The 16,412-nt window shown below is 43.2% G+C and overlaps 1 protein-coding gene across 1 annotated transcript; it reads left to right on the forward strand.

Annotated features, from left to right (window-relative positions):
- The first annotated feature begins 5,826 nt into the window (after nt 1-5,826).
- NPY4R2 (neuropeptide Y receptor Y4-2) lies at nt 5,827-15,900 on the forward strand. Its single transcript, XM_064463717.1, has 2 exons — nt 5,827-5,977; nt 12,541-15,900. The coding sequence occupies exon 2, from the start codon at nt 12,658-12,660 to the stop codon at nt 13,789-13,791; it is 1,134 nt and encodes a 377-aa protein (XP_064319787.1). The 5' UTR covers nt 5,827-5,977; nt 12,541-12,657; the 3' UTR covers nt 13,792-15,900.
- Nucleotides 15,901-16,412: the final 512 nt, after the last annotated feature.

Raw genomic sequence — 16,412 nt, forward strand, 5'->3', positions numbered from 1 at the left:
AGCTGCTCTACATCCTTCCCGTGCTGCCAAGAGCTCACCCTTTCTGCTTATCACAACAGGACACACATGCCCTGCTCTGATAATTTGCTTTCTAAATCTTGTGGTGTGTTCCTGCCTCATGGATGGCAGATGACACATCAAGGAGAGCTCTGTCTTCCCGAATATAACGGTGTGAACTGACTATATCCCCAGAAGGCTGGGAAATTTATTCTTGATGTGAGGCAGAAGGAGTCCCATAACAGGTCTGTGAGGAAGGATACAACCCAAAGACCCCTCGGTGGGGAATATTCCTGGCTGTCCTCAGCCATAGAAGGGAGGGAGTTGGCCAAGGTTGAGAAGAGGCTCAGCTAGGAGGTATCCATGCTGGGGTGATTCAGCACTGTTTAAATGATTTTTTCATGTCAAGAATGTCTTGGTTTAAATGAGGACGATAGAATTAATCCCTGTTTTGTCTCTGTGTGGGAATTTACATCAATCCCTAATAGGATGGCCAGTGAGAACTGCATTTAAACCAGAACAAACACTGGGAAATCACTTTATCTGTTAACAACCGTGATCAGGGCTCTGTATCCCTCCTATGATAATCCATAGCACTTGTATTCATGGAATCCATGAGCCAAATCGATCCATGATGTAGCTTGCTCCAGAATGGCTGTGGCTCAGTAGGTGTCATTCTCGCAGTCCATGTCCTGGCTGCTGAAATTCTTTGCCTTTCTCAATGACAGGGTTTTAATCCCCAAGAACTATGACAGGATGAACTGCGTTGGCCTATTCCACAAGAAAAGCTGTTCCATCCGAGTGGTGAAGAAGACTAATCCTGACATAAGCTGCAAAGTCTACAATGGAATTGGTTAAGACCACATGACGTGTTTCTCCTCTTCTGCGCCTGCCCTAGACGTTGAACATGCTCTGGCTCTCTCCTTTAGAGGAAAGCAGCAAAGCAGCATGGTTTCAGGAGGAATGGGTTTGCCTTGTGCCTTTCACAGCTCTAGTTGTGCCACATCTGTCTTATTTCTGACATTAGCTGGTTTGTCTTATAACAAACACATTTGTAACCAAGCTTTACTCCAATAACTTTGTGACTTTTTTCCTGTTGGGATCCAGATTTAAATAAATTTTCACATACATCAAATCACTGCTTTTCCTTCTAAACAGTCACTGATTGGTATTGTTGAAAACAGGAGAATTAATGGTGTCTGTAAATGTTTGTAAATCTAATTGCTTATTTGGAAATCATCTAGCTTTTAGAGTAAACAGGTATTATATAAATTGTTGCCAGACAAACGGATTCATTATGCTATTAGGCTCATTGACATTCCCCCAAGGACATGCGTACTAGAAGAATGGGATGAAACAAAGCAGAAAACAGCCCTTTGAAAGCCTCCCCCGCCCTGGTGCCTTGGGTAGGTCAATCCATTAGTGCAGATGCATCAGGTAACGTGTTCTCCAGCTGATGACTGGTATATTACAAAAAAAGGAAGCGCATGCCTGAGAGTCCAACCTACTGCAAAGAAATGCCATATAAATAGCTCTGTAGCCTTCCATACCAGGGTAGAATTTCCTGCAATAATCTTGTTTGGATCAAAGTCCACTGACAAACAACCCCATGAAAGCTGTTTGTACAGAAAGCCTAGACTAAAAAACATGTTTAGCCAGCAGACTTCAGGCATTACACTGTGCCTGGTACGAAGTCCATGGAAGTGGTTTATATAAGAAATATCCTATAAAACATATTTAGACAATATTAAGAGCAATTATAACAAGAGCACTGTACAGCTTAAAAGGCACAGATAAATTAGAGTGTGTTCAGTTTATTCAACACTGACATCATAGGTGTTGTCTTCATCTGCCTTTCTTCTACCCTGCTGAAGTGTATTACAACAAAATACTTCAGCTGATGGAAACCACTTCTTTTTTAATACCACAGTCACGTAGTCTATTTTCAAGAGTGGTGGTGAGAGTACACGAGTAGAAAACCTGCACACACTAAGGAAAACAGCTTACCAGTGGTTAGAAGAAAACCCATCCATGGCTCCAGGTATTACCAGAAAGTCATTAAGGTGGTCCTAGGAAGCAGGTATAATGAGAAATGCAGTTGTGGCTTCTTAAATCTTTGGCCCTCAGGATTAGTTAGAACTGTTTAGTAGCAGCTCCCTTTGATGATATCCCCCTGTGCCTTCTTGGGAGTAATGGAGTGGCTGTCACTGGAGCTGGCTATGACCCTTCCATCCTGCGAGAAGCAGACACTGGAGGGGCACTCACTTTTCTACTTGCTGAGAGTGGATAAGATGATTTCACTCAGCTAGAGGGAGATAAGGGATCATGCTATCAGCTTCCTAGATAATAGACACATTTATTAGGGCCTGCCTAGAGGGCCAGGAGTAACAGGGCTTTCCTGAAGGCTAGAACATCATTTAAGCAGTCTAGAAAAATCCCTGGGAAGATACATCAGTTTCACTAGCTCCCCCCGCCCCGCCAGGGAAGGATGGGTATGAACAAATCGGAGAAGGCTGAAAATGGTTAAAATATCAATTCTGCTTCACAAAGAGGTAGAGATTCTGACAAAACGAAGCCAAACCAAACTTGTGCAAAATACCTACAAGGGTACCACGTGGGCCTGCTGAGCTTGGCATACATGTGGACCACATACCTTCCTCGGTACATTTTCTCCGTATGCTTTTGTCATCAAGTACCTAGTACTATTCTTTGTGAACACTGGTCACTGTTCAACAGTGCCAGAGAGAGCAGGACTCCAGATGGTGGACCACAATTAGATTTGCTAAATGTACTGTAGGAGAACTGGCCTCTGAAATTCCATGCTTAGAGGAAAGAAAGAGGCAGAGCCTCAGGGGTCCACCAGTGAAGGCTGATATGGCTGAAGATCTGACACAAGAGCGCTGGAGGAGACCCTCAGAGCATCCAGAGTGCAGTTGTAATCCCACCGCTCTGACAATCCCGACACTCACAGGGAAATGCTTAATTGCTCCCGGTGAACGTTTCTCAGCAGAGGCCTTGCTGTCCCCATAACCACTTGCAGAAAGGAGTTACTCGAGAGGACTATTTCCCCATGCATCTATACCCCCTCGAAACAGGTTGCCTCCGTGGAATCCGTCTCATGTAATAAACTGCAGAGAAAACAGGACAGTTCCCCAGTGCCTTCCTGTAACAGGAGCACGTGCTGTGATCAGAGAATGGGAACAAGCCTGCTTATTGCTCTGTGGGCAGCAGGACAACCCCACGCCACGCCAGCTACGGTTTCTTTACTCCATTCCCTATAAACAGCAAACAGGGGCTGGTCCACTGGTTGCTAAAGTCAATGCAAACCTAGCGATATGAGCAGAAACAGCCAGTCTGACCAGCACAGGACTAGCAAGAGCTGGGGCTACAGTACTTCCATGTTGCTTCCCAGCAGCAAGTGTCCTGCATATAGAGGAATTTCCACTCTTATGCACCCTCATACAAGTACTGCTTGTGCGTTTTGCAAGAGGCTTAATGGGTCAGGTTCCTCACAGAGACTCTCCACAGATACATGCTCAGTAGTCCCCATTGTACAGTGAAATTAAACATGGCTGGATTCAAACCAGTCTGCTCAGGGTCCAGCATCCCTCTCAGCAAGGCGCTGAACCAAGCCTACAAGACCCATCAGGATGAGGAAACAGGCGTCTGCATCTTGGTCTTGCTGCTGCTGGTCTCGCTCCAAGCTAGATCCAGTATTGTACCCTCTGTGCCTCGGTCTGGACAGCTTCTGTACGGCAGCTCCAGCCCCACCACATTTCTTGGCTGACGCTCAGTGGCTGCTGTGTGTAGATAAGTCCCAGCTACACAGATTAGTGCAGGGCTGGAATGACCCAAGTACTGCTCCCACATTAGCTTGTTAATAGCGAGCATTTTCACCCTGCAGTTTGGCCATGATGTGGACAGAACATACGTGTAAGTAGGACTCTAATGCAACCCCATTCACCTCATCAAAAAATGGCCAGATCCTTGATTCAGGGTTCATCCTAAAAATCTGTCAAGAAGAAAGTCCCAGATGCCACAGCAAAATATCGGTGGTTAGGTCATTTCCTGATCCCTGGTGGCAGAGCCCCGGGCAGTCTTTCAGGAACAGCGCTGCAGCTGTTTTCTGGTGACTTTTAAGAAGAAAGCAGATGCTAATTTGCTCGTTTGCAGGCTCTGCCCAAAGGTCTGAATTGCAAGAATAAAAGTGACACAGCGTGTCTTTAAATGTTTGGAAGGTGTGGAGGTAAGGCTGGCTGAGGAATGCTGCAAGCTGAGGGGGACAAGAAGAACAGCTTCACAAATCAAAATATTCCCCAGTAAAAGGACTGTCTGTTTCCTAGTGGTTTTCCTCCCCTTTCTTTAATGCTTTGAACAGCAGCACAAATAAACATATGATAAATAAATTAAGGAAGGAACAGGCCAGATAAATAAATAATTTCATCTTTTCTGGCTCCAGTAAAATAGGAAGATTCTGCTTCCTAAGGAGCTGACAAGGGGCTCAAGATCTGTGTGGGTTGATGCCTTCTCAGCTGGAGCACAGACTTCATCTCCCCTTCCCTAACCAGATCAGAAAGGTCATCTCCTTCCGAGTCATCTGGGTAAAAGGGAAATGCTGGGATATGGGGTGCTGGTTCAAACTAGCTGGCAAATCGAGCTCCTGAAAGGAGGCTGAGAAAAAGAAGTAATACAAAATAAGAAGCAACTCAGAGGTGCCCTGAAGAAAGAGCCAGTAACTACGGACAACTCTCCAGGCTACACCATTCATTACACAGATTCCAGTTTTATGCTTCTCAGCATCGTCAGACATGAGAAATGCCAAAATACCCTATAAAGACCATAAATATTCCTGCTTCTGCTTTGATTATTTCTCTAACGATGAAGGATGTCAGCTAGGTGCTTGAAGTAAATGGGCACATCTCTGATGGCTAGTACTAGAAAAAATGAAAGAAAGAATACAGTACAGATGAAAAACTATTTTCACAGTTAGTTTAGTTGGTAAGAGCTTGTACTTATTTTGATATTGAAATGTTTGATTTCTGTTGACATATTACATGCTTACAAATGAAAAAAACATATTTGCTATAACTACTTCTCACACCTTCAGAAGGGTCCCAAAATAGCATTAGCCACTGGACTAGTTAAGTAGTTGACCATAGCTTAAAACCCACTTCAAGTAAAGACTGAAATTAGGTTATTCTGATAGAGCCCTTGGTAGTCTCTTTTGTGTATTTTCCCAAAGCAAGAGAAAAATTTGCAACTCTGATTTCTGCCTTGGGTTTTCATGAGAAAGACCTGGGAAAAAAAAGTCAATGAAAACTGGAACTTCTGCAAATCCTCCTTTTTCTCTATTTCCAAGTTTCTCAGCGCTCTTCCATTTCTGAGTGCTTTGCCTGAGTAACAGCGTCCCTCTTCCCTTTTCTCAGTTTAAGGACTTCTAAAATAAAACTTCAATATCAGTCTGTGATCAAATGGAAAAATTGAGAAAGCTGTTACTGGCAATATTTTCATGTGAGGCAAAATCCTCCTTGAGCCCTACAGAACTCTTGCCTAGCAAGGGCAGGATTAGGCTCTCTTCCTGTGTTTTCTCCCTTTGCTCCAGTGTGCTTCCCCTAGAGTACACACCTGAGTGCAGCATGGGGCATGCCGTGCTTCATACAGCTTCATAGCTCTGGCCTGAAGTTGCTGTCCCCCTCAAGTATCTGTAGAATTTCTGTATTTACATAACAGCAGAGGGAGCCAGAACTTCAAACTCAGACCATAACCGTAAAGCAGAATTCATTGGCTAAACTGAAGGGAGGGAAGGAAGGAGGGGGAGAGGGAGAGAGATGTCGTCCAAATTACCTACAGAAACAGACAGGAGACCTTCTCTTCTGGATTCCTAGGGCACAGAAGACCCTACTTTGCTGCTACAACAATCCTTCGTTCTTCAAAGGTAGTCATGTGCAGCAGCAGCAGTAAGCTTCTCAGTCAGTGACAGGTAAGGATTTTCTAAATTATCTATTCGGACTGACAAGAGCTCAGATCTCTTTATTAAGGTTATTACTTTTGATTGTAAGAATGTATTCAACTTTCACTTAAGTGACTGGCAGCTGAGGCCATCATTGCTAATTCCCTTTCTGCTCAAATCTTCCTCTGGTTTGTATAATGGCTGGTTTTTAATCAGAAAACATTAAGTAAGGGTTCACCTGAGATTTAACCTAAGACCCAAGGCAAGAGTTGTATATCAGAAACCTTCAGGGAGGAGTTACTGAGTAGTTGCCTCCTTAATATAATTTAAAGAAATAAGTTTTGCAAGAACATGAGAATATGGATCACAAACAGTTCAGACGTGATTCTTCATTCATTGGACTATTAGGGCAAAGAGAAGATAATGAAAAACATTCAATTATAATTTAAATTCTACAACTGATCCATTGATATTGACAGGGACATGAAATTTAACTTCAAGAGAAGCCATGGATTGAAAGACTTTGTGCATATTTGACTCCTAAAAGCAGAGTCTTGCACCGTCCTTCAGTTCACGAAAATGTTGTACATTTCTTTATGGTTTTAGAACAATACAGAAACAAGGGAAGAAATATTAAGTGAACCTGATCCAAAGTCCACTATAATCAATGCGCTCTGAATCCAGTCACAAGGCAAGGAAAAACAGTAATAAATGCTTTGTTCTCTTTGTATGCCTTTTAAGCTCTTATCCATCTCTGTCAAGAGAGGCTGGTCTGCTCCTCTGGACCTGTACAGCACCAAGCACAGAAGGGCTTATTCTCAATTAGTTTTTTCATACCAGCACAATAAATATTAAATTAATTATTAATGATCATAATTTAGGGAGGAGGGTTATGAAAACAACGGAGGCGTTTGCTGTTTACCATTCAGCTTCGATTAAGGCTACAGAAACAATTGCTTTTATCAGTCAGTGCCTGAAGCAAAACATATATATATATATAAAAAGTATAGTTTTGAAAGATTTGATTTTTTTGAGGGAAAGGCGGCATTTTCAGCTGCAAAAAAAAGTGGGTTTGGTATGAACGCAACATACTGTTTCATTGGAAACAAATTCCTGAGGTGTTTTTTTTTCAGTAAACCATTATCTGGTCTCTCCCTTCTCCATCAGATTCATAAAAGCGTTTGAAGGGGCCTCTCAGCTCCATGAAACGTTCAGGGAGCGTGAATACACCGAACCAGCATTTTCCACCACGCAGGCGACTACTTTTGGCAAACGGCTCCGGTCGAGCGTGTCCCAGGAAGCCCACCCCTTGTATCTTTGCAGCCTTTCAGGGTGCAAGAGGGAGATGGCAACTTCTCGGGGGACCTTTGGGGTTCAGGTGCGCTCCCTGCCGCCTCGTGGTGTGACGGCCAGCCTTCCTGGTCACCGCTGCTCATTCATCTCCTGGTCCCTGAGACTCTGGGCTCCTCTCCCAGCGCACGCAGTTTCTGGCAGTTCACATCATAGCACTCTCCAGACATCCTAAGCTGCCCATTACAGTGATTTATGGACTCCCCACCTCCTTTGGTAGCGATCACCTCTGTAAAAATATCTTTTTTTTTCTCTCGGGTAGAGGACAAGTCACGATTACTCGGGGTGTACCCTAACGTGCACCTTTTCTCATAAGGGATCAGGGATTAGCTGCCATTCCTCAGCCTGCTGACCTCTAGCCACACTCTACCTTTGTGAGCTGGCTGCATCACTTTGGTAAGGTTGTTAATAAATTTAACTAGGGAAAAAAAAAAGCCATAATGGGTGCTTTTGTAAAACTTCCCTGATTTCTGCAGGATCAGAGAAGGTTAACTCGTAATAGAAGTCCACATCCCCTACAAGGTTTCCTTCTGAAAACATGCAGATGTAAGGGGCGGGGGGGAGGGCAGGAATTGCTTTCCTGGGAATTTATACCATCTCCCAATGTTATGGACTTGTGACATATTAACACACGCAAGTTGTGCTGTACCCTAGTTTTGCAGATTTTAGAAATTTTAAACATATATAACTTTTTCCATGACCTAAGATAGTCGCTCCCAGTATTTTTGCAACGCAAAATTAAACAAAGATGAAGAGCGCACCACTAAATTTCATTGTACCAAATCTCTCCTGCATTTAACATTGCTGTGTGATGTCTGTGCACGCTCCGGGGCAGGCTTCCTCTTCTAGTTAACTGTTGCTTTCCTGGGAACCTGTAAAGATAGCCGACAGCTTTGCAACATTTCTCCACGAGGTAAGGTTAAACAGGGCAAATCTGTTTCACTGATAGAACATCACTGCCAGCAAAAAGGTGGTACCACTGTTGGTTACCACCACCTCAGTTAATACCGGCAATATGAATTTCAGAGTTCTGTTAAACCTTTCCGCTCTTGATTCGTTTCTAGTTTATAAGAGGCAGACAACAGCTGCTTTATTCCAGACAATTTACTATTTAAATAATACAATCACTTCATGTCTTTAGGAACTGCTTCTCTCAGGAAGACTTATGGAGTGAGAGCAGAAAATGTGGCTTGAGCAACTGGTTACGGTCTGAGCTAGATAAGCAATCGATTCTCAGTACCAGAGAACGAAGCCACACACTGCAAATGTTTTTTTCTCCAGCTTGTGGCTCATGTGGAAACTGATCCACGCTTTCCATCAAAACTGTGAGGACTGGCTTTTGATCACAGGGAGGGGATGATCATGATAAGCTTGGCAAGATTGACCCACCCTTTCCCAGTGAGCACATAGAACACAGCATCAGTAGCAGTCCCTTGCTTTATCCTGCCTCCAGGAACATGGTTTTTATAGAGGTTTTCATGGAATGTCTTCAAGTCCAGAGGTCTCTCAAAGGGGCAGTCATGCATTAACTGCTTGGGGCCATTTATTGTCTAGCAGTCTCCTTGGAACCCACTGAGGGTTTCATTTTCTTCCCCGACCCATCTGTGCAGAATTCCCTTTCCTCTGAGGAATTTTTTCCAGGAAGTACAGGATAGCCCTCCAGGACAAGGCTGTCAAGCCAACTAGTGATGGTTTACTTTTTTTTTGAGACGACCTGAGTGATGGTTTAGAAGGCTGTGTTTTTCAGCATGACAAACCCTTCAGACGCTACCTGCTCTTCTTCCTTGCTTCCAATGCAGACAGTGGAGTGATGAATGTCTATAAATGATGTAAGTGGGGAATTTAACTTACACTAAGATTAAATCCAAAAGCTCCGCTTTTTCCTTCTGTATCCTGTTAATTTGCTGCAGACTTTTGTGACACACTTTTTAGAGGAACTAGCTCATGCTGCTTCAATTAGGGAAGAAAACCCTTGCTTTTTCAGCATGTTCGCTTTTATTCCTGCCCTCTTTCCTGAAGTTCATTGAGGGTTCTGAACAGGATTGCTTTTTCCTCTTTAAAAACAAACAAGCAAACACAACCAATATAACTTCCCCCCTCCCACTCCCTCTGCAAACTGCTTTAGAAGGCATGCTGCTTACTCCTATATGCCAAGTAAGCATTACTTCACCGTCTGAAGACAAAAGCTGGGTTTTTTAACCCATAAAGTTTTTGCTATATTTTACTGGGTAATCAACAAACCTTCGATACAGTGAGGGGACTAGCACTCTTTTTTCCCACTACATTGGTGATTCAGTATATTAGCATTTGTTTCAAATGCCTAAACAGGGTAAGTACACATTGCTTAATGGTGGCTTTTAATTTAGACCAAATTGAAAGGCAGTCAGACACTTTGAGATAACACAGCATTTGGCTGACCTTGAGAATCGGCCATCCAAGGATACCATAACAGGGTACCGTAACAGGATACATTAGCATAAGGTAACCACAACATTTATTTTCCTATTTTTCTGCAACTGCTTATTATATTATGGTTGCTCGAATAAGAGATATGGAAAGCTATGGAACTATGTGATTTGGCTTTGACTTTTCCCAAGACATCAGGTTGATGGGCAGTTTTAAGCGCTGCATCGTGCACCACAGGTTCCTTTGAGGCACTGGACACTCATATCTCACCTCCCTCTCTCACTCCCCTTACCTGTGATAAGAAGGTAACAACTGGGCAGTACCAGGAGACTGAATACCCGGGAAGTGCGTGACAGGCACCCTGTGGGAGACACCACGGGATGCAAGGCGTTGGAAGAGAGGGGGCTCCTAACACCACACAACGCGTGGCAGAACCTACGGAGGTGCTCTTTATCCCCACCGTGTTTGCCCTCTGCACAGCCATGCTCTGCCCTTGGCATTCCTCTTGGAAATGCACCTCTTAAAGCTGTGGGGTCTGGCTTCTGCTTTCCAGGTGGCTCCGCTACTTTGGTTTTTTGAGTCAACATTATTAGTTCCCCGCACTGACGCCTCAGCACATCCAAAAGTGTCTGGGACCCTTGAGAGGGCTTACTCCGTGGGGCACAGATGTTTGTAATAACTCAGCACACATTTTTCAGGCAACAAAAGAGAACCATGTGTTTGTTGTTGAGGATACTGTAGCTAAGGGCACTAGGCTGAGACTGTAGTAAAAAGCTCATGTGTTCCTTTACAACAGAGTCTGCCCTGTCCGAATGCCAAGACTGAGCTCCTTTGACTGGTACCACATAATATTGCAGGCTGCTGATCCCTTTGCTCTGTTTCATATGCAGTATCGCCACTGGTCAGCAATCATTTAAAGCTGAGGAGGTGGTTCATGGTTTTTCATTCCATAACCATTTTCATGCAAAAACAGACTCTCCCCTGCACCAATCCTCCCACATGTGACTGTGCAATCCATACATCATCACTACCTCTTCTTTTAATTCCAGAAAATAAATCAATCTGTTTGCATGAATTGAGTAACAACACAAAAGTAAGTGAACAGAGTCATACCTATGTCCACAACTTGGAAAATTTCCTCTTTGATGAAGATTTAAACTAATGAGGAAATGAAAGAAGAGGAAGAAAAGGTTATATATTTTACTTGTGTGGCTGTCTTGACTGTCTCAGACGATAGATATAGACAACAGATAGATATGGATACATATAGTTAAACCAATAGATCTAGTAAAGAAACAAAATAATTGACTGTACTAATTTTTGATAACCAAGGAGAACAAAGATCCCCGAACACCTTTTCATTTACTGTACACGATTGCTTTTGTTAGCTCCTGAGAGGCAACCTCTCAACAAGCATAAATACGGTTCGTAAGAAGACAAAGGTGGCAGACAAAGAATTGTACCATGGTGGACACTTTTTGTACAGTACCGGTTACCTTTATGCATGCAGCTGCTCAGCAGTAAATGCTACTCAAACGAGGTGATAAGCTCACTATACCGTTTTATTTACGTATTCATATCTTGACCACTTGCTTTTCTGAAGCTCAGAAGCTTTTCAGAACCCCACGACTTGTTAGAGTGGCATTTTATCACTGAGGAAAGGGTCATGCAATGGATAAATAGTTTGTTCCCCTAGTATTTATTTACTTTTCACTTTACAAGCCTTTGTACAGCATGTAACTGCCTCTGGCCTGAGGAGAACTCCCAGCAGAGCCAGATTTTTTTTTTTCTTTGGTTCCTGAGAACATTGAGGATTTGGACTCCAGAGCCAGGATTAAGGCAGATCTTGACAGCCTCCCAGGAGCCATAACGTGGAGTCCAGGCAGTCCTATGGCTGAGATTTCCAGAAGCATGCAACCCCAATTTACTCCGTGGCTTCAGCTCCCTGAGACCCCACCGAAAAGGCCAGCTCAGGGCTTGCAGCAGTGGCTGAGCAGCAGACCCATCTGTTTGTGCAGAAGCACTATCCAGGAGATAGCGCATACTATTATAACACTTGAATTCTCTTGGTTAAAAAGAAAGCAAAATTATGCTGAGGGAGAATCAATAAGCAGCTTCTCATAAGGAATAGAGTTTGTCAAAATCACTCACTTTTAAAGCCAAAATCAGGAGACAAGGACTATAGTTCCGATAAACCCTGTGATGGCCACATTGGCCACCCAGAGGGACGCATCGATGCCCCAGTGGCCCTGGAGTTCATCCAGAATGGGGAAGCAGGGAATCTGAACTGCAGTTCCCATGACCCATCACAGCTGCGTAGAAGCTGAAAACCATTGAAATGATTTTGAATTATTTTAGACTTTTTCAAAATTCTCCCATATTATCCCTCCTAAGGATATGAGACTGAATCTTTGCATGGTGAGTGTCTCAAGCTAATGTGGGTTCTGGCTGCAATCACAAATGCATTTCACAGATTAACTCATATAAGATATTTCAGTGTTGGCTTTATGCACCTAATACACCTCACTTTTCACATTGATGTTTAGCTCAATTAAAGGGAAATGCAACCCCACAGTATCTTCTGCTCAGTTTTGGATCAGAACCTCGTAAAACCAGAATTACAATTAAACACAGTCGTCATTCAATAGAGTTGCACAGGTTCCATACTACAGTTTAGCAAAGGGTTCCATTTTATGATCTAATAAACTGTATAAAAGGGAGCTGCAGAATATACACAGAATCCCTGGTATTTACTTCCCTGCCTTGTTGCCCCACCCCACCCTTTTGACTAATTTCTTGTAACATAACTGAGCAATCTTTTTTCCTTTCCTTTGCAGATACACCCAGATCTTCCACAGCCAAACAGAACAGATAAAGCATTTTTTAGGCTGGCTCCAGAAGACCCAGACTGTGTCTGACTATCACCTTTCTGCATAATTATTTTGGTGTTCAGGATGAATAAGACGAGGGCTGTTAACGATGGCTTTCCTTTCCTGAACAGTAAGAACTGGAGCTCAAACCGAAGCTTCCCTGTGCACATTTCTAATCAGTGCAGGAACATCACCGACCTTACTGTCTTTCTGGCCACCTCTTACAGCTTGGAGACGGTCCTAGGCATCGTGGGAAACATCTGCCTGATTGCTGTCATTGCCAGGCAGAAGGAAAAGGCCAACGTCACCAACATCCTAATTTCCAACTTAATAATTTCAGACTTGTTTATGTGCCTTGTCTGCCTGCCTTTCACCGTTGTTTACACCATGATGGACTACTGGATATTTGGGGAATTCATGTGCAAAATGACCTCTTTCACTCAGTGCACATCTGTGACAGTGTCAATTCTTTCTCTTGTCCTTATTGCTCTGGAAAGACACCAGCTCATCATAAACCCAACTGGATGGAGGCCAAGTATCTCCCAAGCATATCTAGGAATTGGAGTAATTTGGACTTTAGCGTGTCTCCTGTCCCTGCCTTTTTTAACCACATCCATCTTGTCTAATGATTTGTATGAGCAGCTCTCACACATCATGAATTTTTCCACTGACAAGGTCATATGCATCGACTCATGGCCTTCTGAGCAACACAGACTTATCTACACTACCACTTTACTGCTCTTGCAATATTGCCTCCCACTGTTCTTCATTATACTTTGCTACCTGCGTATCTACTTACGTCTACAGAAGAGAAAGGACATGTTTGAGAAGAGTGAATACAGCAACCGAGCGGTTCAGCTGAGAAGGATAAATATTTTGTTAGCATCCATGGTTGCTGCGTTTGCTGTTTGCTGGCTACCGCTGCATGTTTTCAACACCATTGTGGACTGGAATTACAAAATCATTTCGCCTTGCCACCACAATCTGATCTTCTCATTGTGCCACCTGTTAGCTATGGCTTCTACCTGTGTCAACCCTGTTATCTATGGTTTCCTAAATAGCAACTTCAAAAAAGAAGTCAAGTCACTGATTCTGAGTTGCCAGCATAATTCAGTAACTGCATCAATGGAAGAATATGACCATTTGCCTTTATCCACCATGCAGACTGAAATCTCTAAGGGCTCACTGATGTTGAACTGCAGACATAATTCTATCTAGCCAGTAGAAAACATTTCAGAGGGGTGCACTGACACCACACGCCAATTACCACCTGTAGGTATAAAAAACGACTGGTGATGCCATAGCTGGGATGTGAACAGGAACCCACTACTGCCTGATTTTTGGAAGGACAGGCAAAGGAAGGTCGTAAATGCATACAGTAGCTCCTATGGTACACAAGTTGTTCCTATCGCCGAGATGGTACAGACATTGAGGAGACCGGGCTGATGTATACACGGCTGCTCTAACAGATCAGTGACTAATCCGTGGCTGCACGTACGCTGGCATGGGGTTCATCAGCTAAGCTCACATCTCTGCCACGGCTGTGGTAGAAACCCAGACTTCCAGTTTCAGCACCGCAGGCGGCCAAAAGTCGTGTTAGAGAAGACTCCGTTTTTCAGTATTAGTAAGAATTTTATGCATGGCTGACACACCAGTGGAAGGGATATGTAAATACATAAATTTTTTGTGCTTTACCAACTCTCACATCCCATTAGGTAACAGTAATCTTTCAGCAGATCCAGTTCACATCAAACAACGGGATGTTTGTATGAAAGTTCTCTCTCTGCCATGTAGGCTTGGGAATAGCCACTGTCTCTGCAAGGAGGGACACGGAACAATGACCCTGCTATGTAAAGAAAAGAGTTACTTGTTGAAGGACGGTGGCAAATGAAAATGTTACTCAGCGGATTAAATTCTTAAAACACATTGAGGTGATGCTGAGCGGTATTTTTAAGCAAATGAAAAACAGTTGTTGATCTACCTGGAAATGAGTCCGGTTGACTTTGCAATTCCTGCTGCTATCAGTCACAAGGCTCTGCAATGCTAAAACTGCATGCCATGATGATAGAAGGCAACTGGATTACTGGAGTTGTTCCAGGTCTTGGTAGCAAGATATCACTTCTGTTTCAGCAGCTCCCTGGTACTTTAATTGCAAAGGACCTCATTCAGAAGGTCAGAGCGGGCATGTAAACATGTTTGTAGAAACCACATCTTTTCAGAGTGGGTACACTCCCAAAGCAAGCATATGCATGGAGGCTTTCGGTTTCCTGTTAAAATAAAACCAGATGTCAGATACCAGTCCCACTCGCTGGCATCAGCAACAGAGATGGAGCTGAAATTCCAACTAATCAGTAGAAGGCCAATGAAAATACACAAGCAGAATCCAGGCTGGGCTGAAGCCAAGCTACATGTAAATAAGTGGTATTGTCAATCGCTCTGCTAAAGTGAGGGTCATGCTTTTTTCGCATTTGTGGCATTTTTAGTCTTTGTCCACAAAACCGACAAACCATAAACTCATTTTGGCCTCTGGAGCCAGAGACATTGCTCAGTGACTACTGAGAAACCAAGAAGTAGGTACGCCCAAAAAGCCCGTACTGAGGAATAGATTAAAAAAAAAAAAAGGCACCAAGTGTAGAAAGGAGACCAACCAGGTCAACGCTAAAGAAATATGGAAGCATATTCTGTCCTGAGTTGTTAAACTATCCTTAGCAGAAGACTGGACTAGGTGACCACCCGAGGTGATTTCCAACCTGCATTGTGCTATGACAAGCAGCCATTACTCGTTGTAGTCAATGGGTTTGCATTGAGTTGACGCTATCCAATGTATAGTTACACAGACAGCTAGAAATCCCTCAGCTGGAAGCTCTCCGATCAGGCAAATTGGTAAATACTTAGGGGAGGAGAAAATTCTTCCCATGCTGTGGTCTGACGGGCAATATGGATGTCGGACAGAGTATCTGAAGACAACAGCAAAACCTTATGTTATAAGGTAGCAAGAGCTATCGACAAGTATGAGATCATATCCTCAGCCGGCAGAAGTGGGAGTTAATCCCTTGCCATGAGCTTGGTGCACAGAAATTGGCGGCAAAACTTCAAATTTGGACTTGAATTCTTGTGTGCAGTCTTAAGGCAGGAGCTGTTTTGATGCAGCCACCCTTTTTTAATCCTGGGCAGAACCTATATAGCTCAGTAAGAGACTTTGCCTGTGATTACCTTTTGTATCTTCCTCAATTACCTGGCAAGACATTTTTGCTTCTTTCAAACGGACTTCTGCTTTCTTTGTTCTTTGTCACTTTCCACAGTATGATGAGAAGTTGTTTCTCTTGATTTGTTTTGTATGCAATGTCAGTTCTAGACTGGACACTGAGTCCATTAGAAACACAGAACAAGAGGACTCACATCTTATACACGGCTTGAAATTTGCTCCTGTAGCTGAAACCAGAGCTGGTACAACCATGCGATGCTGAGTAGTGCAAAATACAGTAACTCCTCCTCATCAGCCTAATTTATACCAAAACTGTGTTGTATTATTTGAAGGCTTAAATGCCACTTAAACTCTGTAGTGTTTTTGTATTTAGGATCACTTTGATCCAATTAGCCTTGAGTAATTCTGCCTGTTTCCTGCACTTGCTATAATTCCAACATTTAATTAAGATGCATGTCAAGCTATCATAAGAATACTCCGCTAAACATGAACATAAAAGATTATCTGATTTATGATCTTAAGTATACAACTTTCCAAGCACCAGTGTCTTAAATGGAAACACAATTTACCTTTAGAATTTGTACTTCCATGTCTTTGTCGCTTGTTCTAAGTGAAGACTTGTTGATAGAGCACT

This window comes from Phalacrocorax carbo, chromosome 12 (assembly GCF_963921805.1).
Source record: "Phalacrocorax carbo chromosome 12, bPhaCar2.1, whole genome shotgun sequence".
NCBI classification, from domain to species: domain Eukaryota; kingdom Metazoa; phylum Chordata; class Aves; order Suliformes; family Phalacrocoracidae; genus Phalacrocorax; species Phalacrocorax carbo.

Bases quoted from the DNA above. Each gene is read 5' to 3' on its own strand.
- NPY4R2 (XM_064463717.1), top strand. From the start codon at position 12,658: ATGAATAAGACGAGGGCTGTTAACGATGGCTTTCCTTTCCTGAACAGT.